The sequence below is a fragment of the Lichenostomus cassidix genome, chromosome 28 (genome assembly GCF_008360975.1).
Source record: "Lichenostomus cassidix isolate B80296 chromosome 28, HeHo_3.0, whole genome shotgun sequence".
NCBI classification, from domain to species: domain Eukaryota; kingdom Metazoa; phylum Chordata; class Aves; order Passeriformes; family Meliphagidae; genus Lichenostomus; species Lichenostomus cassidix.
The window spans coordinates 4,041,492-4,063,110 of NC_139508.1; the positions used below are offsets into that span (position 1 = coordinate 4,041,492).

Here is a 21,619-nt window from a genome sequence, read left to right on the forward strand (position 1 = left end):
AGGGCAGGGAGTGCCCGCTCCGGGGCTGATGGCGAGGGGCGGGAGGGAGGGGATGTGGCCCTGCAGTGGCACCGGGATGGCTGGCACCCAGCCTGGCTCCGGTACCGGGCCGTGACTCGGGTGCTCGGTGCAGTGCCAGTGCCCGGAGCAGTGTCCCGCAGCCCTGGCGCAGTCCCAGCGCCGTGACCTGTGCCCAGGGCAGTGCCGCATGCTTGGAGCCATGCCCCATGCCCAGCTCCACGTGCAGTGCCCGGTGCCTCATGCCCGCTGCAGTCCCGGTGCTGTGCCCTGTTCCCGGTGCATTCCCAGTGCAATCCCAGTGCAGTCCCGGTGCAATCCCGGTTCAGTCCCAGTGACCGGTGCAGTCCCGGTGCAATCCCGGTTCAGTCCCAGTGCACTCCCAGTGCAGTCCCGGTGCAATCCCGGTTCAGTCCCAGTGACCGGTGCAGTCCCGCTGCAATCACAGTGCGGTCACAGTGCAGTCCTGGTGCCCGATGCAGTCCCGGTGCAATCCCGGTTCAGTCCCAGTTACCAGTGCAGTCCCGGTGCAATCACAGTGCAGTCCTGGTGCCCGATGCAGTCCCGGTGCTGTGCCCCGTTCCCGGTGGGATCCCGTTGTTGTGCCCGATTCCCGGTGCAATCCCGGTGCAGTCCCGGTGCTGTGCCCCGTGCCCGGTGCTGTGCCCCGATTCCCGGTGCAGTCCCAGTGCCCGGTGCAATCCCGGTGCAATCCTGGTGAAGTCCCGGTGCTGTGCCCAGTTCCCAGTGCAATCCCGGTGCAGTCCCAGTGCCCGGTGCAATCCCGGTGCAGTCCCAGTTCCCAGTGCAATCCCGGTGCAGTCCCAGTGCCCGGTGCAATCCCGGTGCAGTCCCAGTTCCCAGTGCAATCCCGGTGCAGTCCCAGTGCCCGGTGAAATCCCGGTGCAGTCCCAGTTCCCAGTGCAATCCCGGTGCAGTCCCAGTGCCCGGTGAAATCCCGGTGCAGTCCCAGTGCCCGGTGCGATCCCGGTGCAATCCCGGTGCTGTACCCCCTTCCCGGTGCAATCCCGGTGCTGTACCCCCTTCCCGGTGCAATCCCGGTGCTGTACTCCGTTCCCGGTGCAATCCCGGTGCCCGATGCGGTGCCCGCTCCGCTCGCCACCAGGGGGCGCTGCCGCGCTCTCCCTCCGGTCACCCTCGGCTCCTTCCGGAGCAACTCGCGCGAGGGGCGGAGCCCCGATGGCAGTCGGGCCCGAGGAGGGGCGGGGCCGGAGGCTTCGGGCAGCTCCGTCCTCTGTCGTTTGCTCTCGGTTGTTTCCGGGATAGGTTCGGGCAGTTCCGTTCTCGCTCGGCTGCTGTCGGCTGTTTCCGGGGCGGGTTCGGGCCGTTCCGGCGGCGCTCGGGCCTGTCCCAGGCTCCGCCGGGCCGGAGGCAGCAGCGGGCTGGAGCCGAGCGGCGGCGGATGGGGCCGGCGGAGAGGTGAGACGGGGCCGGGAGCGGCGGGATCGGGATCGGGGGGATCGGGATCGGGGAGAGAGGGTCGGGATCGGAACCAGGCCCAGGGTGGGCGCCGGGACCCCCTCAGCGTGAGGCGCCCCGGGGCCTGGCGGGGAGCACCGGGATGGGCCCCGGGCCGAGGCTCTGTCCCTCATGGGGCAGCCTCGAGGAGATGCCCGGACCCTTCGCGAGGTGCCAGCGCGGGGTGTCTCGCTGCCAGGGCAGTGCCACTGCTTCGTCGTGGTGCCAGGCGATTCCCCCCCGGGGCTGTCCCTGTCCCCCTCCCTGTGCTGGGATTGTGTCCCTCGATCCCCCCCAGGGCTGTCCCCGTGTCCTCCGTGTGCCTGGGCTGTGCCCCCCGATCCCCCCCAGGGCTGTCCCTGTCCCCTCCCAGTGGCGGGGCTGTGCCTCGTCCTCCCTGCCGGACCCCCGAGCTGTGCCGTCCCTGTGCAGGGGCTGTGTCCCTCGATCCCCCGGGTTACCTGTAACCCAGCAGTGCCATCACAGGTTCCCTTGTGCCACTGTCCCCACAGCGGTGACAGTGCAGGGATCCCCTCAGCACGGTACAGTCCCCATTGCCGAGGGTCCTGGGGACCCCCTGGGGGTGGTAGGGCCAGAAAAGAGTGGTCTTTCAGGGTCCTACCTTTGTTCCCCCTGCCCTGGGGCATTCTGGCCCCAGCAGTTCCCAGGCTGGAGCTGGTGCCCCAGGGATGTGCCCAGTCCAGCCCCAGGTTGGCTTTGCTGTCTCTTAACACAGTTGCCCCCAAACCCTGGCTCTGAGATGAGCCACCCACCGCTTCCCAGGGAGGCTAGTCATTGCATTTCTTCTCCTCCTGTGTGGATGTTTCTCAGCCCCTTGAGGAGGAAGATTCCCATGGTCACGTACCACCCAAACTGGGGGTCTGTGATCAATGGGAGATAAAGCCAGGGGGCAAATCTGTCAAAAAATGAGGAGCTGGAGTGGCCCCAGCGTTGCCTTTCAATGGAGCCGTGGCTGCCTCTCCTCCCATTAATGCGCGGCTTTGATTTCCCAAGCAGTTCTTGGAACCACTGGGGAACTGGCCCTGTGACTTTCTCTGTGAGAGCAGAGAATGGAGACAGCTGAGTAAATATAGCCTAAATCACTGCTTTCCTGGCCATTCCCCCACCCTTCCCTGACATGCGAAGGGCTGGTGTGTCCCCGAGGCTGGATTGGCCTCTGCTCTAGCCTTCCACGATGTGGGAAAGTCCAAAGCCATGGTTTGGTTTCTTTGGTGACTCTCTTTTGACGTGGGCAGCTCGTGCTTCCATCTGCCCGCACGGTTCGTGGCACGGACTTGTTCTTCCTAAAGCTGATCCCTGCCCCAAAACCCCCCGTTCCCAACTGGCTGGAACAAGGTTTCAAGCACACAGGAAAATCCTTTCTGCCCGCAGTTGGGTCTCACTTGGACAAAAGCGCTGGGTTGGAAGGGAAAGCGTGGCTCAGCTGGAATGTGGCGAGGAGCAGAGTGGTTTGCGGAGCCAGTTTGGAGCCATGTCAGAGCTCCGAGTGCTGGGGTGTGTTTACAATGAAAAAGAGTATTTATAATATCGAGGGCTCTTTTAATTCCTCTGGGAATCTCTGGAGCCACAGCTCGGAGCTAAAGTAGCCGAGTAATGGAAGATAAAAAGCAGACCGAGGAAGGGATGGTGGATTTCTCAAGTTGGAAGGTCTTGGCTCTCTCACCAATAACCAAATCGTGTTGATATATTAACTTGGGTGCTTCTTACCTCGTCGGTTACTTCATGTGATTGCTGAGCTGTGCAGAGCTGCTAATAAATCATATAAATTCCAAATAGCCTGGGGAATGTGATTTTAAGCAGATAAGTTAGAAAGAGCAGTTGGATTTTTTTTCTCGTGTACTCATGTTTTTTTTAGAACTGTAATTTTTTTGCCAAAATCCTGCTCCTGGGTTTCTATATCCCTAAAGCCAGCTCCATGAATGCTCCTAAAATGGAATTAGTGTGTTCTTGCTGCATGGGGGATGGTGTAAGAGCAGCCTAGAGTGAGATGATGGGGCTGATGTTGGGTGCTGGGTCCTTCTCTGCTCGCTGCCAGCAAGTAAAAGTCTCTGGCCAAGTAGAAAGCTCTTGTAGGGAGGAGGAGAAAGTTTCTGAGGTGGTTAAGAGAGAACAAGCTTCAGCTGGAGCAAGGAAGTTCAGTGTCAGGAGAAGCCTCTGGCCAGTATGAGAAGTCTTGGAGTAGGAGTGCAGATTGCCTAAGGTGCTCTCGTGCTGTCCAGCCTTTGAGCAGGAGGTCACTGGGACCTCCAGTGGTCTCCCAAAAGTGAGGAAGGTGTTGTTCATACAGATTTATTCAGCTCCTCATATCCCTGCTAACCATGACATTGACCTTTTCGGTGAAATATTTTAGATATTCCTTCACTTCCTCGGGCTTTGGTGAATAAAGCAAAATATGTAATGAAACTCAAGCATGAGCAGTAAGTGCTCTGTGTCCCTGGCAAAGGGTGGCTTGTGGCTGTGGGCAGGAGCTGCTGCTCTTGGGGAGCTGTTGCTCCTGGGGATCTGTCGCTGGCTGGCTGAGAAGCATTTCTGGGGAAGAGAAGAGGTGAAAACGGCCTCGGCAGTCCAATGCCTGGCTCGGGCACGGCTCAGGCATAACTCTCCTCCTCCCCTGCAGCTTTTCCCTGTTTGGAAGGAAATACCAGCTGGCTTGGCAGTGCCATGGCCAGCCCGGGCTCCAGCTCTCCCTGCTCCGCTGGCTGCTTCCCCAGGGGCAGCTGCTGGAGTGTGTCCAGCTCTGCTTCCCGCCCGCACCAGCTCCCTGCAGGCTCTCCCGGCTCCTTCCCCCACAGCTCCTCGTGGCACTGCTGCCTCCTCCACAGCCTCGCTCATGGCTCCAGCCTTGCGAGTCGTTTTTCCAGTCATTGTTCTGGCTGGGGAGGGAGCCGGCTCGGGAAGCTGCCTGGGAAGCTGCCTGGGAGCTTGGGGATTTGCTGTGCTTTGTGCTGATTATAAGTCAGGGGTTGCCAAGCTCTTGCCCTGTCTCCCTCTGCCACTCGGTGTTGTAGGTGCTGGGGGACACAGCATGACCTGTGACGTGCTTGGTGGTGCCAGCTTCAGGAGCTGAGGCCATCAGAGCTGCCCTGGCTGTTTGGGTCAGGAGGACGTGATGCAGCAGCAGATGTCACAATGGCAGGCAGTTCCCTGTCCGTTTTTATTCCCATCCATCATTGCATTGTTCTATTTTCTCTTTTTATTAAAGGAAAAGTTTGTTCTTATTGTCTGTAACTAGCAGTTCAAAACTCGATATGGTGTTTGTTTTGCTCACTGAGGATCTGATGTAACTTGGAAAGGTTGGAGCTGTGTATACTGTTGTGAGAGCATATTTTTCCTTTAAATATTTTTATGCATTCTTTCCCCTCAGTGGAGGGAAAGTGACTCTCAGTCTCACTTCAAGTCAAGCTGCACTTTGAACTGCATTTGGAACTGGGTTAAAAAGCACAGGAACCACATTTAAAATGTTAAGATGCTTTTATTTATGTGCTGGGCACAGACAAAAAGACTTGTAATGTGTTTTTTGTTTCAAACCGATGTATTAAACAAAGAAAGTATTGACAGCAGTTAATGAATTGAGGGATTGTTTCTGGGCGCTGAGATAGATTTACCAAAGGTATTTAGCTGTCTGATGCATGGGATTTTCAGAGCAGCCTAAGCAAGTGCTCGCCAGCACAGACACACGAGGTTCCTCTCCAAGAGCCGAGCAAACCTGGAGCTGGGCCCAGCTGAAATCTTCTGGCGAGGTGCTCCCTCTCTCCTGCTCTGAGGTGTGCTTCCAGCCGACAGGCTCGTGCGTGTCCCAGCCTCTCAGTGCTGCCTTCCCTCCACAGAGCTGTTCCAGGGCTTTGGGAAGTGCGTGTTCCCAATCCCCAAAGACTGGGTCAGCTGCTCTCCGAGGGTGCAGAGCTTCCAGGGAAGCCTCTGGCTGGGTCTGTGGCAGGTCAGAGGACGACTGTTTCCCCTGGAGAGGATGGTGCCGGCATTGGCCATGAGGATTTGGTTCTCCTGGGGGACTCCTCACACATGTTCGCGAGCGCCCAATGCTCACGTGGGCTGAGCGTGGGGAAAGCAGGTGAGGCTTCTCCAGGAATAGCCTGGCTCTGAGTTCGCTGGATTTTTTTCACTGCCCGGTGACCCACTGGGACGTGGAGAGCACGGTGGCACAGAGCTGTGCCTGTGTTCTCACCCCAGGGAAGAAGGTTGTAGAAGGAGCTGGCTGGAAGAAGCTGTGGGACCAGCTCTTCGGAGACACTCGGTGCTCCCAAGTCACTCTCCTCTTCCCACCTTTCCACACAGATCTGCCTCTAAAAGCTACTGAACAAGTTTGCCAGGCCTGAGCGTTTTGTCCTTCCAGCCTCTTCGGCTGCACCGGCTTGTTGGAGGTGCCTGGAGTCGAGGTTGGGATCTGCGGTGGAAGCTGGGGGGTGCCTGCGGGGGAGCATCGACCCTGCTGGGTTTGAGCTCTGCTGCCTCTGGGTGCACTCTGGGGTCTGTCCTCTCCAGAAGGAATCACTCTGGGGTCTGTCCTCCCTGGGAAGAGGGGGAGCTGCCGGCACCATGCCCAGCAGGCAGTGGCCACTCAGGCCCTTGGCAGTCAGACAGTGCCCCCGGCACTGTGACTCCACTCTGGGGGACCCTGACAGGCAGCACTCAGAGGGGCAGCCAGTAAGCCTGGTCATAAATCTTTCTTTATGCTCTGGATTATGAAGTAATATTTTCCTGGCTGGGGCTGGTTGGACTGGGGAAATGCGGGCTCTGCTGCGAGTTCCCTGCAACTGCCATCCCAGCATGGTGGGAGCTTTCACGGGGCCATGCTGGGATGTGCTGCTTCCCCCGTCAACATCAGAAACCTCTTTAGGATCTCTCCATGAATTCTGCAGTCTGGTGTTGCTCCTGGAGTTCTGGAGAAGCTCTCCAGCAAGCTGGATCAGGCTCAATCCTGTTCTCCACCCGCCTCTGGCCGCAAGTGCCTCACCTCCCCGCAGGCAGTGCCTGTTCATTCATGGCAAAGACAGCCCGGCTGGGACGCCTGCCCGAGCTCAGGCAGGCGGTGCGGGCTCTGGCTGCTGCACAGGTTTCCTGTGCCATGGCCTCTTTGTGCCTTTTGTCCTTGTCAAGGGAAGGAGCCCTGGTGCTGAGCTGGAGAGCCTGGCTGCAGAGGAGAGGTGGGGCTGCCTTCTCCCTGGGGACTCACCCCGGTCTCAGACTTTGTGGCAGCACTTGCAGCTGTGGCAGCACGTGCAGGTGTGGTGACACATGCAGGGGTGATACCACGTGCAGGAGGAAAGAGGGATTTGTAGCTGATATGAACTGTAACCTGTTGCTGGCCCAGAAGGGTTATTTTGAAATCCTGCAGATCTCCACCGTTAGAGCCTGTCACAGAGTCCAACCAGCGGTCAGAGCAGCCTTGGCTTCGTGCCGTGCTTGGTTGTTCATCGATCCCTCTGGGAAGGGTGTCCTGGCTCCCTTTGCCTCCTTGCCTCCCTCTGCCTAGGCTCCCACAGCCCTGAGAAGCACCTTCCCGCTCGTTAATAGTTTTCAGATGAGGCTCAAGAGTTTGAGCTGGGTTTGGTGGTTTCTGGGCCAAAACAGCTCAAGCCTTTAACAGGACCTGCAGCGTTTCAGCAGGCCCAGGGTGTCCCTGGGAAGGCTGGTTTCTGGCTGCCCTGGTGCCTTGTAGATCCGGTCCTCGGCCACACGCCACTTCTGCGGGAACCAGAACTCTGGGATTTGCCTGAGGGAGGTGGAAAACTGGCCTGTGCAGCCAGGAGGGGATGGGAAAAGAGGACGTGCCTGGCTGGTGGGAATGTCCCAGCTCATACATCTCTTCAACAACATGTTATAACCCAGGTTTATTCTTTTTGGTGGATTTCTGGGCAGGGCAGGCAGCATATTCAATTTCTCTCTGAATAGCTGAAAGGCAGTTAGGAGCTCTAAGTAGACTTGAAGGCTTCTAAAGATTATTTTAACTCTTCTTGCCTCCATCTCTGCGAAAAGAACCCATGCCTGCACTTGATGCTGTTGCTGCTTTTGAAAAGTTCAAAAATTGCCTTTTTGCTCAGAGCAAAGCTTTGAAGTGCTGCTCTGTGGGAATGGCAGCGCATCTCGACAGCCTTTTGCTGAAAGCTTGGTTAACCTACATTTGTGGGCAGCTCCCTTCAGAAGATGCCTTTGTGGGGGATTGCATGGTGAGATGTAAAGGTGAACTGTGAAATTTAATCGATTTAACAAGGGAAGGTTAAATCTGTTTGTTCTGCTCCTATTCAGGGCCTGCAGCTGGTGGGTGCAGGGTCACTCTTTTCTGTATGCAAAAGTTATCCTGCATAAAGGCTGTTTTGTCCCACTTGTTGTCTCCTTGTTTGCATAAGTGCTGCGAGGAGGGTAAGCTGAAGAAGCAGGGGTGAACCTCTTTAAGATGCAGAGCTGGTGCCTGGCTGTAGCAGAGAGGAGGTAGCGTTCCTGCCTGCAGCCACTGGCTCTGCACTTGCTTTTGGGAGTGTAAATCAGGATTAGTGTGTCCTGGTTGGATCCAGGGCTCAGCATCAGCTGCTAGGTAGGAGAGAAACAAGTCCTGCCTCTCTCAGGTGAACCCCTAGTTTGAATGTTGGCGTGTCGGGAGGGTGTGGGGTGCCTGGCTGTGCAGTGACAAGTCTTTTTCTCTTTGCAGGCACTGGGAAGGGGAACACAGTGTGCCACACCAGTCCAGGCTGGAAGCCTACTGTTCTTTTCCTCCCCAGACTCCAAGAGACTGTCTTTTTTGGTGAAACAGACCTTGATCTCGGGTTTCTTTGCTGCATGCCCGCTCACCAGTGCTGGATTATGTTTGTCTCCTTCTCCCTTTGCTCCATCATTTGGTTGAATCGTGGTTTCAAGCTTAGGAAAAGGGGCTGCACCTAAGCGCGCCGGGGCACCCAGACCAGGCTCCTGGGGTCCCGGTTCACACAGAGACAGTTCAGAGTGCTGATGGGGGAGAGCTGCCTCTGAGGGCCCTCCTCCCCCACCTGGAACGTGCTGCTTCACCCTTCAGAGCCCTTCTCCCCCAGCAGCGAGGATGGGCAGCACCGACGGCTTCCAGTACCGTGCGCTTTACCCCTACCGCAAGGAGCGCGAGGAGGACATTGACCTGCTGCCCGGGGACATCCTGGTCGTCAGCAAGGGGGCCCTGCAAGCCTTGGGCTTCAAAGATGGAGATGAGCAGACCCCCAACCAGATCGGGTGGATCCTGGGTGTCAACGAGCGCACGAAGCAGAAGGGGGACTTTCCCGGCACTTACGTGGAGTACATAGGCCCGGTGAAAATTGCCGTGCCTTCACACCGGCCCCGAGTGCAGAGACCCCTGCCCGCCACGCCGGGGGCCAGCGGCTGCCGGCTGCCCGAGGCTCTGGAGCAAGGTAAGCCCTGCTGTGTGCCCTGTTGCTGCTGGACATCTCCAGTCTTGCTGTGTGACAGATGACAGTGTGTGAGTGGCTTTGTAGCACAGCGGTGAAGCTCTCAGCTCGGCAGCACTGCTGGGTTGCCCCAGCAGCAGCAGTGCGGTCGAGTTGCCTGGGGGTTGTGGGCTCAGACTCAGTCCTGGCCTAGAGAAAAGCACTTTGTTCCTCCAGCTGGTCAATCTGCTCAGCAGAGCTTCCTGGGGCAAGCCTTGTTCCACTCTTATTCTCCAAGATCCTTGTCCCTCTCTGCCCTGCAACCAGCCAGGATCCCCATGGTCCCTCTCTCCACTCTGCTGAGTTTTGCCAGGCTCCCTCCCTTCAGGATAAGTCCTGACCTCTCCCAACCACCACCTCCCCGCCTCTGCAGTGCCTGGGGCAGTGCTCCCTGCCAAGAGCTTCTCAGTCCCGCTGAGAGACACAATTACTTGTCTCTGGGCAAGAGGAGAAAAGTCAGGGTCTAAAAGAGCGCTTCTGAGAACTGGAGCTAATTGCTTGTCTGCCTGGCAGCCAGCCCTCCCCGTGGGTCGCAGAGCCCTCGCTGGGGCCGGGCAGCCACCCCGGGGCTGGGCATGGGCTGTCCTGCACCTGCGGCTGCCTCCCAGCCAGCCTGGCCTTGGCACAGACCCGCTCCAGGAGAGCCAACGTGCCTCAGCCCTGCCTGTGGAGCTGTGGCAGCTGCCTGCTCTTAGCCTGTTTTTTTGGCTCCCAGGCACGTAAACCCTGTGGCAGGGGTTCAGCAGCCACCGGTTTCCCCCGATCTACTCTTCTTCATTTGTGAGACCCCCACCTGCAGTGCTGAGTCTGGGTCTGGAGTCCTCAGTGCAAGAAAGATGTGGACCTGTTGGAATGAGTCCAGGGGAAATGCTCCAAGGGCTGGAGCCCCTCTGCTCTGGAGCCAGGCTGGGAGAGCTGGGGGTGTTCACCTGGAGAAGAGAAGGCTTTGGGAGACCTTATTGTTGCCTTCCAGTATTTAGAGGGAACTTACATAAAAGAGGGAGAGAGGCTTCTTATACAGGCAGATAGTGATAGGACAAGGGGGAAGTTTTAAATTAAAAGAGGGAGAGATTTAGATTAGATGTTAGGAAGAAATTCCTGACTGTGAGGGTGGTGAGGCCCTGGCACAGGTTTCCCAGAGCAGCTGTAGCTGCCCCATCCCTGGAAGTGTTCCAAGTGAGGCTGGATGGGGCTTGGAGCAACCTGATCTAGTGGAAGGTGTCCCTGCCCAAGGCGGGGGGTTGGAACTGGGTGATCTTTTAAGATCCTTTCCAATCCAAACCATTCTGGGATTCTGTGAGGGGTGATAGCCACACTTTGCCTTCCCATGCCTTGCAGAAGACCTCGTGCTGGTGCACATGGGAGCAGTGGGGTCAGCAGCAGGAGCTGGAATGTGCCAGGGAACACTCCCAGCTGGCAGTGCTGCGTCTTCCCCATCCCTCTCTGCCTGGGAGCCGTGGCTACCCCAGGAGATGCTTCTGGCTGTGTGAAAACACCTCTGGGGTCTTACGAAACTGGGGCTGTGGGGCTGGTGCAGCTCCCTGCAGCTGCCTCCCTTGCTCCTGCTCCCGGAGCCGGAGGGGCGGCCCCAGGAAACATCTCCTCAGGGTGGGAATGCGGCCGGGCCCTGCGTGAGTTTGGGTTGGCAGCCAGAGCCTGACCTGAGTCATCCCGCTCGCAACCTGCCTTTCCAAGAAAGCAGCTCCTCTTGGGAGCCTGGGCTATGCTCTGTGCTGGATGTGCCAGCCTTGCCTGCGTCCAGCCCGGTGCTCCCTTGGGAGCTGGATTTCTGCCTTTGGTGCCTCTCCCCTCTTCTCAAGGTGGGCTTGGTGGAGGCGTCTGGGTGGTCAAAGCCACCGGTGGGGTCTCTGGGAGGTGGAACAAGATACGTGCCAAAGCTCCTGAAACACAGAAAAGGCAAATTTGGGAAGGAAACCAAAAGCCAGCCTCTCAGCATCCTGCCTGAGGATGAAGTGTGGGGTACCATGGCACGTGAGGGCAGTGCCAGCCCTGTCCCCTGTGGGTGCATTCCCAGAGCCAACCTCCACTCTGGGCACAGGCAGGACCTGCAGTTCAAACACCCAGAGCCATTTTACACTCTGCGTGCAGGTTTGATCCCTGTATGGGCTGTTCACTTAGGAGCTGGACTTGCAGATCCTTGTGGGTCCTTTCCAGCCCAGGACATTCTGTGATTCTTTATTTCTGTATTCTGCTGGGGAGACACATTTTTGCAATGGAAAAACCGTATTTGAGCCAAGCCTGTCTTATTTCTTCACGGTCTGCGCTTTGGGAGATGCAGAACTGTTTCCTGGCTGCCCCACGAAGCTCTTTCCCTTCTTCCCGGGTCCTGCCCTGGCTGGCAGGGACTCCTTAGCCCCTCAGTGTCACTTGTGGAGCAGGGCCAGCGCCACAGCTGTCCCACAGCCCGGGAGCAGGGCTGGCCCCGCAGAGCAGCGAGACCCGGTGTGTTCTGCCAGTGGATTTACGAGCTGCTGGTGTTTGCCTTCCGTAGAGAACGCGAGCGGAAAATGTGGCTCGGGAATACTTCCGCAGCTGCCCGGGCCGTGCTGTGAGCAGCCTTGTTCGCGGCGGCCCAGCCCGGAGGCCCGGCAGGCTCAGGAGTCGCTGCTGGCTCCGGCTCTGTGCCTGACAAAAAAAGACAAGCTGCTGCCTGCTGAAGCAGCACATTCCCGGCCGGGCCACGTGGGCAGCGCCAGTATTTACTCTCCCTTCAGCCCTTCCCAAGGGTCAGGCTGGGAGCTGCCAGCCTGGAAGCTTGCCTGCAGCTTCCCCACCCCGACCCGCTCCACGCTGGGCCCCTTCCTGTGCCCAGGGGCTCGCTCCAGTGGGGGATTGTGTCCCCCTTCCCCAGCAGCACAGAGCTTCTGGGTGCCTGACCCATGTGCTTCCCTCCCTGTGGCTGTTCCATCTCCCTACGGGGCTGTGGGTGCAGGAGGCTGAGCTGGGTGCGCAGTTCCAGCTTGCTGTGCCTCGTGGTGAGACCACACCAGGCGAGTTCGGGTCAGATCCATGACAACGGAACTGTTTCGCAACGGGGAGCAGCCTTTTGGCTCTGCCTCTGCAGAGTGGAGTGTGCTGGGTGTCCTCACCCACCGCGGCTCCCCAGGGTCTGCTGGGTGCTGTGGACCAGCCTGGAGGAGTCTCCTGCACCGGCTGGCGCTGCTTTGGAAGCAGGATGGAGCCTGGCACTGCTCATCCTTCGGCAAACCTCCTGCTGGCAGCTCCTCAGCCAGGCCTGCATGCTCCTGCCCCGGCATGCTCAGGGGAAGGGGGTGCCTGGAGCCAGAACCTCAAGATTTTCTGGAGGTAGCAGTGAAATACCACCTGACACAGGGCTGTAGATACCCCCAGGAATGGGGGGACTCTGGTCCCGTGCCACGGGCTGTCTGTGCCCTGTAGCAGCTTGCACGGAGGCTGTGGGCTCACGGGGAGGGGGAGGCACAGGGCCGGTTTCCATGTTAAACGAGCAATCAAGGGCAGGAATTTGCTGACATGGCGTTCTGTCTGAATCGCTGGATTAATCACAGCTCACCACGACGAGCAGAGCGAGCTCCCTGGCCCCGCTCCTCTGCCAGCCCTGCGCAGCCCCTGTGCTGGGCAAGGACCCAGCCCTGAGCTCCAGGAGCCCTGGTAACCCCTGTGCTGCCTGCCCGGGGGGTGTGGGTCCCCAGGGGGATGAGCTCTGTCTCCAAGCCTCTGCAGGGAGCAGCAGAGATCTCCCTGTGCACACCCAGTCAGGGTTGGAGCTCAACAAGTGTTATGCTGGCTTCTGGGCAGGCTCCTCACAGCCTCCATGCTGTGTTTGCCTGGGCCACAGCCTCGCAGCAGGGGCCATGTGCTTCCTTGCTCCTGTTGGGAGCTTCCTGGGTTGTGCCCTGGCCCAGCTCTGCTGGTGAGGGCTGAGCTGGTGCTGAGCCCTTCTCTCCCTCCCTCTCCCCCAGGGTCTCCTCTCCCGGACCTGCAGGAGCAGTTCAGCCCTCCCGAGATTGCTCCACCACTCCTGGTAAAGCTGGTGGAAGCTATTGAGAAGAAAGGTAAGGGGGGGATGCTGAGCATGGGGGGGCTGATACACCCCAAAACTCCACAATGAGAGCTGAGCTCTGTGTGGAACACACAGGACACAGCTGCTCTCACGTTCCTCCCTGGACTGAGCTGCTGAGGCTCGGGAGGGTGATGGGTTTGAGCACCTACACACAGCGGGTGGGTGCTGGGGTTTGGGAAACGCTTCCAGCCTGGATCTGTGCCATGGCAGAGAAATGGGGCCACTGAACTGGCAGTCCTGGGGGCCAAGGGGACTGCAGCAGCCTCTGCAGGGGGTTTGCTTGGACACCGTCCAGGCCTGGTTGGCTGTGCCACAGCCATTGCGTGGCTGGCATCGGATTGGTGCCTGTGCTGGAGCTGACAGCAGTGTCTCCCCTTCCCCAGGCTTGGACAGCGAGATGTTGTACAGGACATCTGGCTCCGAACTGAGGCAGGCGCTGAGAACCGGTAAGAACCAGCTCTGCGCGGTGGAGGCGAATCGGCTCAGATGGAGGAGATTAGTGGATGTGACAGCGCCAGCAGTAATGCAATCCAGGCCAGGCTCGCCTGTCCCCGGCAGTTCCTGACTCCCGGCACGCTGCCTCTGGGGCTGGGCTGTCCCCGTCCCAACACGTCCTTGTCCTGCATGGAAGGGATGGCACAGGGGGGATTCCTGGCACCATCCATGGGGGGCAGCAAAGGGGCGTGGTTCCGGCTCAGAGACTCACAGGCAAACAAGTGAACCCCTGTGCCTGTATCTTCGGGGTGCTCTGCTGATGGGCTGGTGGAGGCTTCTCTGGCTCTGTCACACCACTAATAAGCAGGGGAGGATCTTTCAGCTCAGCTTGGTGGCTGGAACCATGGCTCCGCGGTGCCGGCAGCTGATGTCTCTGTTGGGGAGCCTTGGGAGCCGTCTGCCTCTCGGCTGGGCTGGGGCCTCATCCGGCACCATGCTGGCAAATCCCCTTCCACAGACATTCCTGCAAACCCCAGGAACTGTGCTGTCAGCCCGGGCTGTGCTCTTGGGACAGGCTTTATGTGCTTCCCAAAATCCTGCGTTCGGGGAGGTGTTTCCCCCATTGGGTTCAGTGTGTGGCTGCTCGGTCTGCGCTTGGCTCTGCCAGCAACAGAGAGCAAAACGCTCACCTGACCTGTGTGTGCCCACAATTCCTGTGTTGGGGCTCAGGGCAAAGGGTGTGGGCATCCCAAATGACCTCTGCCCTCTCCCAAGGCGAACTGCTGAGGTTCCCAGAGCCAGCTCATTTCTGAGGTGCACTTCCAGGCATCCTCTGTCACATGGGCTGCCTGAGGGCTGCCTGAGCTCCCTCGTGGTGCCGTGTCCCATGATAGCTGGCTGGTGTGTGATGTTCTCTGGGATGGGTGCTGGCAGCACCAGAGCTGCCAGCTGGGTGCCCAGTGCTGTGCCTATTTCCCATGGGAAATCTGTGTCCTGGCAGATTGGACCCTGGGTGACCTGGAGCCCCTGGATGTGCACTCCCTGGGCGAGGCGCTGCGAGGTTACCTGCAGGACCTGCCCTCCCCTGTGGTGCCAGTGTCGGTGCATGGAGACATCCTTCACATCCTGCAGGGTAAGGGCCTCCCCTGGCTGCCTTGGGAATGGGTGGCTGGGCAAGATGGACACGTTTGGGGGACTAAGGCCCTGTCCCTATGGGGTCTGGCACATTGCCCTCGCTGCTGACAGTGCTCCCGTGCTGTGATGCAGCCGGAGCATGGAGAGTGGTGCTGGCCGTCCCAGCTCTTCCCTCATGTCTTGTTCTCTCCCCAGAGATCCCCCAGCCAGAGAATTGCCGGAAGCAGCTGCTGCTGGCCCTGGAGCCGCCTGCGGTCCCGCTCCAGAACATGCTCACCCTGCAGTTCCTGCTCCGGCATCTGGGGAAGGTATTGCAGCAGGCCGAGAGCAACAGCCTCCACCCTCGGGCCCTGGGAGAGATCTTCGGCCCCCTTCTCCTCCGGCTGCCTGGCGCCAGGTACGTGAGGCTTTTGGTTCCAGCAGTGTTCCCAGCTCCGGCCGCTGTGCCTGCCAGGACAGGGAGTCCAGCCTGGAACAGCAGGGCTGCCCACCCTGCTGGGACTAAACTGCTGGCAGCACACAGAGGTGGGACTCAGAGCCAGGACAGAGCCCTTGCTGCCATGCCAGCTGGGATGAACCAGCTGACCCCAAGGGACACGGGAGCAGTGCCTTGTTCTCCCCCACACCTGCTGTTCTTAACTTGCCTCTTCTCTCCCTGCAGCCCAGAGCTGAGCCCTGACTTCTCCGTGCTGTTTTTGGAGACACTTCTGCAGACGAAGGAGCTGGAGCCAGAACAGCTGCCTCCAGGTACTGAGATACCCTTCCTTGGGGCACTGGCATTTGTGGGTGTGGAGTCTGCCCCCATGATTGGCTTGCCAAGAGCATTTGTTAGCCCAGCTGTGCCCGGAGGCTGGCTCAAGGTGTTGAGCTGCTGGAGATGTGCCTGGAGCAGCTCTGGGCACTGTGGTGGCCAAGGGGCCTTCCAGGGCTACTCACTGCAGGGAGGGTGTCTCAGCACTCCAGTGGGGTTTCCAGTGGGGAGAGATTTCCAGTGGGGAGATGGGATTTGGGCTCACCCTGTTTCAACCTTCCTCCTCTCACAGCCCTGCCTCCCAAACCGCCGAAGCCAAAGCCCAGTGCAGCCAGCCTGGCCAATGGGAACAACGCGCCCTTGCAGGACGCCGAGTGGTACTGGGGGGACATTTCTCGGTAAGAGGGTGACTTGCAGCTCACACCTGGGCTGCCCTGTCCATCGAGGTGCTCAAGGGAGCCTTGGGGCCACCTCACAATCTGTAACAATCCTGTTCCTTGCAGGGAGGAGGTGAACGAGAAGCTCCGGGACACACCAGATGGGACCTTCTTGGTGCGTGATGCCTCCAGCAAGATCCAGGGGGAATACACACTCACACTCAGGTAGGGCTCTGGGATCCCCTGGGAGCCTCTGGGGTGCAGCTCTTCAGACACATCCCTGTTTCCAGCTGCTGGGATGCTGAGAGCTCTGGCTGGTGTAGGCTGCTGGGGTGGTGCTAACTGCCCTCTCCTCTCCCCTCCACTACAGGAAGGGGGGCAATAACAAGCTGATCAAGATCTTCCATCGGGAAGGCAAGTATGGCTTCTCAGAGCCCCTGACTTTTGGCTCCGTGGTGGAGCTCATCACCCACTACCGGCACGAGTCGCTCGCCCAGTACAACGCCAAGCTGGACACCAGGCTGCTCTACCCCATCTCCAAGTACCAGCAGGTGAGGACAGGGCTGGCAAGTACAGCCTGAACCAGGGGCATTTGCTCCTCCGTCCCTGCTCCTTTGGTAGATGACAATGTCCCATCCCTTTCCCTCTGTGCTGGAATGTTTTGTCGTGGGGTCACAGGCATGTGCAGGGCTGGTGGGGTTTTGTGGGACCAGCTGGAGCAGGTTCTGACTGAGCCTGTGCTTTTGGCAGGACCAGGTGGTGAAGGAGGACAGCGTGGAAGCTGTGGGGGAGCAGCTGAAGGTTTATCACCAGCAGTACCAGGACAAGAGCTGGGAGTATGACCTGCTGTATGAGGAGTACACACGCACATCCCAGGTATGTGAGCACTGCTTTCCCCACGGGCTGCCCTGTCACTCCTGAGCGCTGGCAGCCACCCTGCTGTGCACAGGGAAGAGCAGAGATCGGGCACCTGCTGCCCCATTTGTCAGCTCATGGACTGGAGGGGATTCCCCAGAGGAGGGGCTTGGGAAGAAGGGGATATTTTGCCTGCAGCAAGGACAGAGCTGCTTTGGAGAAGGGGAAAGAGGGGATGGAAATGTGCAGAAATGTTCCTCAGCGCTCCACTCCCTTCTCCCCAGGAGCTGCAGATGAAGAGGACAGCAATCGAGGCCTTCAACGAGACGATCAAGATCTTTGAGGAGCAGTGTCAGACACAGGAGAAGTGCAGCAAGGAGTACATCGAGCGCTTCCGGAGGGAGGGCAATGAGAAGGAGGTGCAAAGGTGAGGATGGGGGTGGTGGTGGCCTGCCCTGCCTGAAGAAGGGCTCCAGGGGCTGGGAAGGATCCTCCTGGCTCAGCACAGAGCCGAGGCACGCGGACTCCTTGTCTCTCCAGCAGCGTGCTGTGGGCTGGAGCTGGCAGGCTGCTTCCTCCTCCTCCCCCACTCTGGCTCACAGCCTAAACCCACCTCGTTCTCCCAGGATCCTCATGAACTCGGAGAAGCTCAAGTCTCGCATCACAGAGATCCACGACAGCAAGATGAAGCTGGAGCAGGACCTGAAGAAACAAGCCTCGGAGAACCGGGAGATCGACAAGCGCATGAACAGCCTCAAGCCAGACCTGATGCAGCTGCGCAAACTGCGGGACCAGTACTTGGTGTACGTAGTGCCCCCGCAGCGCGGCCCGGGAGCCATCCAGCTGCCTCCTCCAGGGCTCCGGGGCTCGTTGGACCGGCTCGCAGCCCGCTCGGGGCAGGAGCCGCTCCCTCAGCGCGGCCCCGGGGCTCGGCGGGCCCCGGCAGCGGCGGCTGCTGCCCTCTGGTGATGGCCACGCCCGGGGCTCGCTGCAGCCGCGCTCAGCTCTGCCCTCCTTCCCCAGGTGGCTGACGCAGAAGGGTGCCCGGCAGAAGAAGATCAACGAGTGGCTGGGCATCAAGAATGAGACAGAGGAGTGAGTGTCCTGCTTGTGTGCTGTGGGATTTGGGGGATGTGGGAGCACAGGGAGCACAGCTGGTTCCGCCCATGCTGCAGCCCTGGGCAAATCCCAGCTCTCTGGGGGCTGAGGATGTCCTCCCTGCCATGTGTGATGGCAGCTAGCAGTGCGGGGAGATGTGGGGGCCACACCCCCAAATTCAGGGAGTCTGACCCTGCCTGTGCTCCACTGCAGCCAGTACTCCATGATGGATGACGAGGAGGAGCTGCCCCACCACGAGGAGCGGACATGGTACGTGGGGAAGATCAACCGCGTGCAGGCGGAGGAGATGCTGTGTGGGAAACGGGATGGCACCTTCCTGATCCGGGAGAGCAGCCAGAAGGGATGCTACGCCTGCTCCGTGGTGTGAGTATCCCTGTGCAGGTGTGGGGTGGGATGGGATGGGATGGGATGGGATGGGATGGGATGGGATGGGATGGGGCTGGCCTGAGCTGTGTTCTGCATTGCTCCACCCTTCCCTTGCCAAATGCTGGAGGTGACAGCTCCCATCTGCCTTGGCTTCTCCTGCTAGGGCCAGATGTGTCTTTGGGCTGCTTTGGTGGCCCTGCTTGTGCTCCTCTGTCCCTGTGCCACTGCTGACCCAGGCCCCTGTGTCTCCCTGGCAGGGTGGACGGTGACACCAAGCACTGCGTGATCTACAAGACGGCGACAGGCTATGGGTTTGCTGAACCCTACAACCTCTACGCCTCCCTCAAGGACCTGGTCTTGCACTACAAGCACACGTCCCTGGTGCAGCACAATGACTCCCTGAATGTCACTCTGGCTCACCCGGTCCTTTCCCAGCCACCAGCCAGATGAGCAGCCCATGCACAACACAACAGCTGCCTTCAGCTTCTCCCCAGGGCGCTGCTTTCTGGCTCTGGACTCTTGCACCCTGTATAGTTGAGTCTCTGTGCTCCTGCTCCTTCAGAGCCTCTGAGATGTCTGTGACCGTTCCTGATGTCCTTCTTGGTCAGTAGCTGAAACCCGTGTTGGCTGATGGGACAGAAAGGCTGGGCTGTTGATTCCCAGTGGGCTCCAGCCTCTAGGAGGTGGGATCCAGTTGAGATTGAATTGCTGGGGGTGAGCACAGCCCCCTCCCCTTCCCTGATAAGCAGGTCAGATCCCCTTCTTGCTGGCAGGTCACCCCGCTACGCATCACTGTAGAGCTTTGGTTCCTGATTCCTTGGTGCTGTGACCAAGGGGTTCCCTGCCTGGACACAGGAGGAGGCAGAGGAGGAGGCTCCACTGAGTTGGTGCATCCTTCACTCTTCCTTCCCTCTGGCCTAGCAGGCTGTGATGGTGTCTGGTACGAGGGGTGCTGCTCTTGCATGCAGAGACACATTTAGGAAGGAGAAACCTCATCCTTCATGGGGCTCCCCAGCCGAGATCCTCGCTCTGTGCTGTGCCCAACCTCACCACCATTCCCTCTTGTCATAACCACCTCTGGAGTGTTGCTGCCTGGGCAGGGAGGATCTGGTTAGCCATGAATCTCCCGCCTTAGCTGTGCCAGCGAAGCTGTGAAATCCGTGTTGGTACCCATGTTTTTCCTGGCAGGATCTGTGGGATGCACAGCTCGTTGTTTCCGGCTGGTTTCGGTGACTCTGCACACATAACCCATTGAAGCTGACTGTAGCTCTGTAAATATGGTTCTTTTTGTGACCAGCTGCTCCCCTGGTGCTGGTGTTTGCTGAGCCCCCAGTGCCACCCCCAGCGTGGGCAGCAGCTGCCAGGCTGCCACAGCCCCGGGCCCTGCAGCTAGAGCAGGAGAGGGCCAGAGTCCAACGCACACTACGAGCCCTACACGGAATGAAGGACCTCTCTGCTGCAGGACACATCTGCTGGGCCCAGGGCATGTTGAAATGTATCTGCATGATGGTGAACTACGTATGCAAAGCACTTACAATCGTGGGTACTGTAATGGGGCTGGGGCAGGGCTGCCCACCACAGCCAGCTGCTGTGGGCAGGGCACTGTGTCCGAGCTTGGAGGGCCCCAGGGCAGCCCAAGTGGGACTGGAAGAGCTTTAAAAGCTGAGCTGAGTTGAGGCCGTGGTGGCATTTCCTTCCCTCGGTTCTCTCAGCTGTCTGGCTGGAGGATACCATTCTTGGTCCTCTTGACTGGCCAGAGTGGCTCGTTCCCTTTGGGAGGCTCCTCCTTGGGACAGGCTGGTGGATGCCGTGGACTTTGGCGCTTCTTTTCGCGTTGCAGCTCGGGTTCTGCCAGATCCATGGGGTGCTCTGTGCTCGTGCTGTGCCTGCATCCTGTCCTTGATGTGCCACCTGTCTGGGGACCACACTGTCCCTCCCTCCCCGGCCAGCTCTGCTGCTTGCCTTGCTCTGGGCTAGTCCCCAGATCCCTCTGGAGCTGGGCTTGCTGGAGCAAACGTCCCATTCCTGTTGCTTGTGGCAGCTCTCCTATGCTCGACTGTACAGCCCCCATTGCTTGCTCTGCATGTCCTCTCCAGGCCCTGGGCCCTGGTTTTTGGGTCTGGTTTGTCAGTGTTTGTTGCTCAGGTGCTGGCGGTGGGTTGGGGGAGCTGTGGGGGCACAGCCCAGGAGAGGCTGTGGTTGGCTTTGGGGATCACTTGGGAAAAGCTGCCAGGGATAATTAAGGGAATAGTTTGGGCTGGGGCAGGTGAGAGATGAGGGCACGTGGGAATGGGGCAGGGAGGCTTGGTCCTCACAGCTTCCTCCAGAGGCCTCCTGGGGTCTGTGGGGTGGCCAGGGGGGGCTGCACCAACACTCCAAAGCTTCCTTAGTGTCCCACACCAGTCACAGGGGCACATTTTCAGCCTCGGGACTCTGTGCTTGTCCCTGGCACTTCCAGCACATCCCCACACCACAGGACAGGCTGAAGGGATGAGTTCCTCAGCCTCTCACCCCACGGGCTCCACGTTTTCCCACCATCACTCCCCAACAAGAGCTTGGGGCCAGAGGGTTTGCTCCTGGCTCATGCCAGGACCTGCTGAGCATCTGGAAGAGTCTCAGCTTCAAGCTGTCACTTGTCACCACTCAGCTTGGTGCTCACCTGGCTCTGCTGCCCAGGGAAATTCCAGCTTCTCTTTATCCTATGTTTTAATCCTTTTGGCTGAATTTCTGTTGTTCTCCCCACGCCGTCCCTTCCTGCTGCCCAGCCACAGCCGATGGGGGGTCACTGTCACCCCTCAGCACCTTCCAGCACTGCCTTCCCCACCCGCTGGTGGCGCGTCCTTGACAGGGCTCTGCTCGCACGTCCTGTGTACGACGAGGAGGAAGATGCCCTTCCGCAGGGCTGCCTTTCCCTGACGGTGCTTCACTTGGCTCCCCGAGCAGCAGCTTTTCCCTGCTCTCCCCGGGGTGGAAGCCCAGCCCGGAGCTCCCCCAGCATAAGCTCGTTGTGATTTGTCCTTTGCTGCTTTGGCTCGTTCTGAACCCAGCCGTGTTTCGAGGCGCTGGGCTGCGCTTTGCTGCTTGTGACCCCCACGTCCCCCAGCCGAGCCACACACCCGCGTCCCGTGGGTGCCACGTGGCTGTTCTGCTCCCCAGGGCACAGTTTGGGGCTTGTCCCTCCGTGTCCCTGCTCGGGGGGCTCCAGGCTCCCCCGTGTAACCCCCCAAGGGCTCTGGTGCCAGCGGAGGCTTTGAGCTCGGAGAGGACGTGGTGGCTGCGTGAGGTTTTAGTTTCTAGGTATATGCAATAAAGAATAACCTGCCCCCCGAGCTGTCCGTTACCAGCAGTAGTGCTCTCTGCTCTTTCTGTTGATGTTTACTAATGTAAACCCAGTATTTGTTACTGTAAGAGGATTTTTTTTTTGTACGGTACTTCGAAAAAACCCACAAAAACAACCAAAAAAAAAAAAAAGAAAAAGAAATAAACAGAGTTAATGAACAAGGCTGCTGGATTGCTGTGGGAGGGTGTCGCGGGGGCGGGAGGGTGGCAGGGCTGTGCCCCAATTGCTGGGCTGGGT

General features: G+C 59.1%; 1 protein-coding gene across 1 annotated transcript; it reads left to right on the forward strand.

Annotated features, from left to right (window-relative positions):
* The first annotated feature begins 1,310 nt into the window (after positions 1–1,310).
* Positions 1,311–21,543, forward strand: PIK3R2 (phosphoinositide-3-kinase regulatory subunit 2). Its single transcript, XM_085040671.1, has 16 exons — positions 1,311–1,458; positions 8,183–8,906; positions 12,905–12,997; positions 13,389–13,451; positions 14,441–14,572; positions 14,770–14,971; positions 15,236–15,321; positions 15,618–15,723; positions 15,829–15,927; positions 16,073–16,253; positions 16,453–16,578; positions 16,842–16,984; positions 17,184–17,360; positions 17,581–17,652; positions 17,869–18,039; positions 18,300–21,543. The coding sequence occupies exons 2-16, from the start codon at positions 8,567–8,569 to the stop codon at positions 18,490–18,492; spliced, it is 2,184 nt and encodes a 727-aa protein (XP_084896797.1). The 5' UTR covers positions 1,311–1,458; positions 8,183–8,566; the 3' UTR covers positions 18,493–21,543.
* The last annotated feature ends 76 nt before the right edge of the window (positions 21,544–21,619 follow it).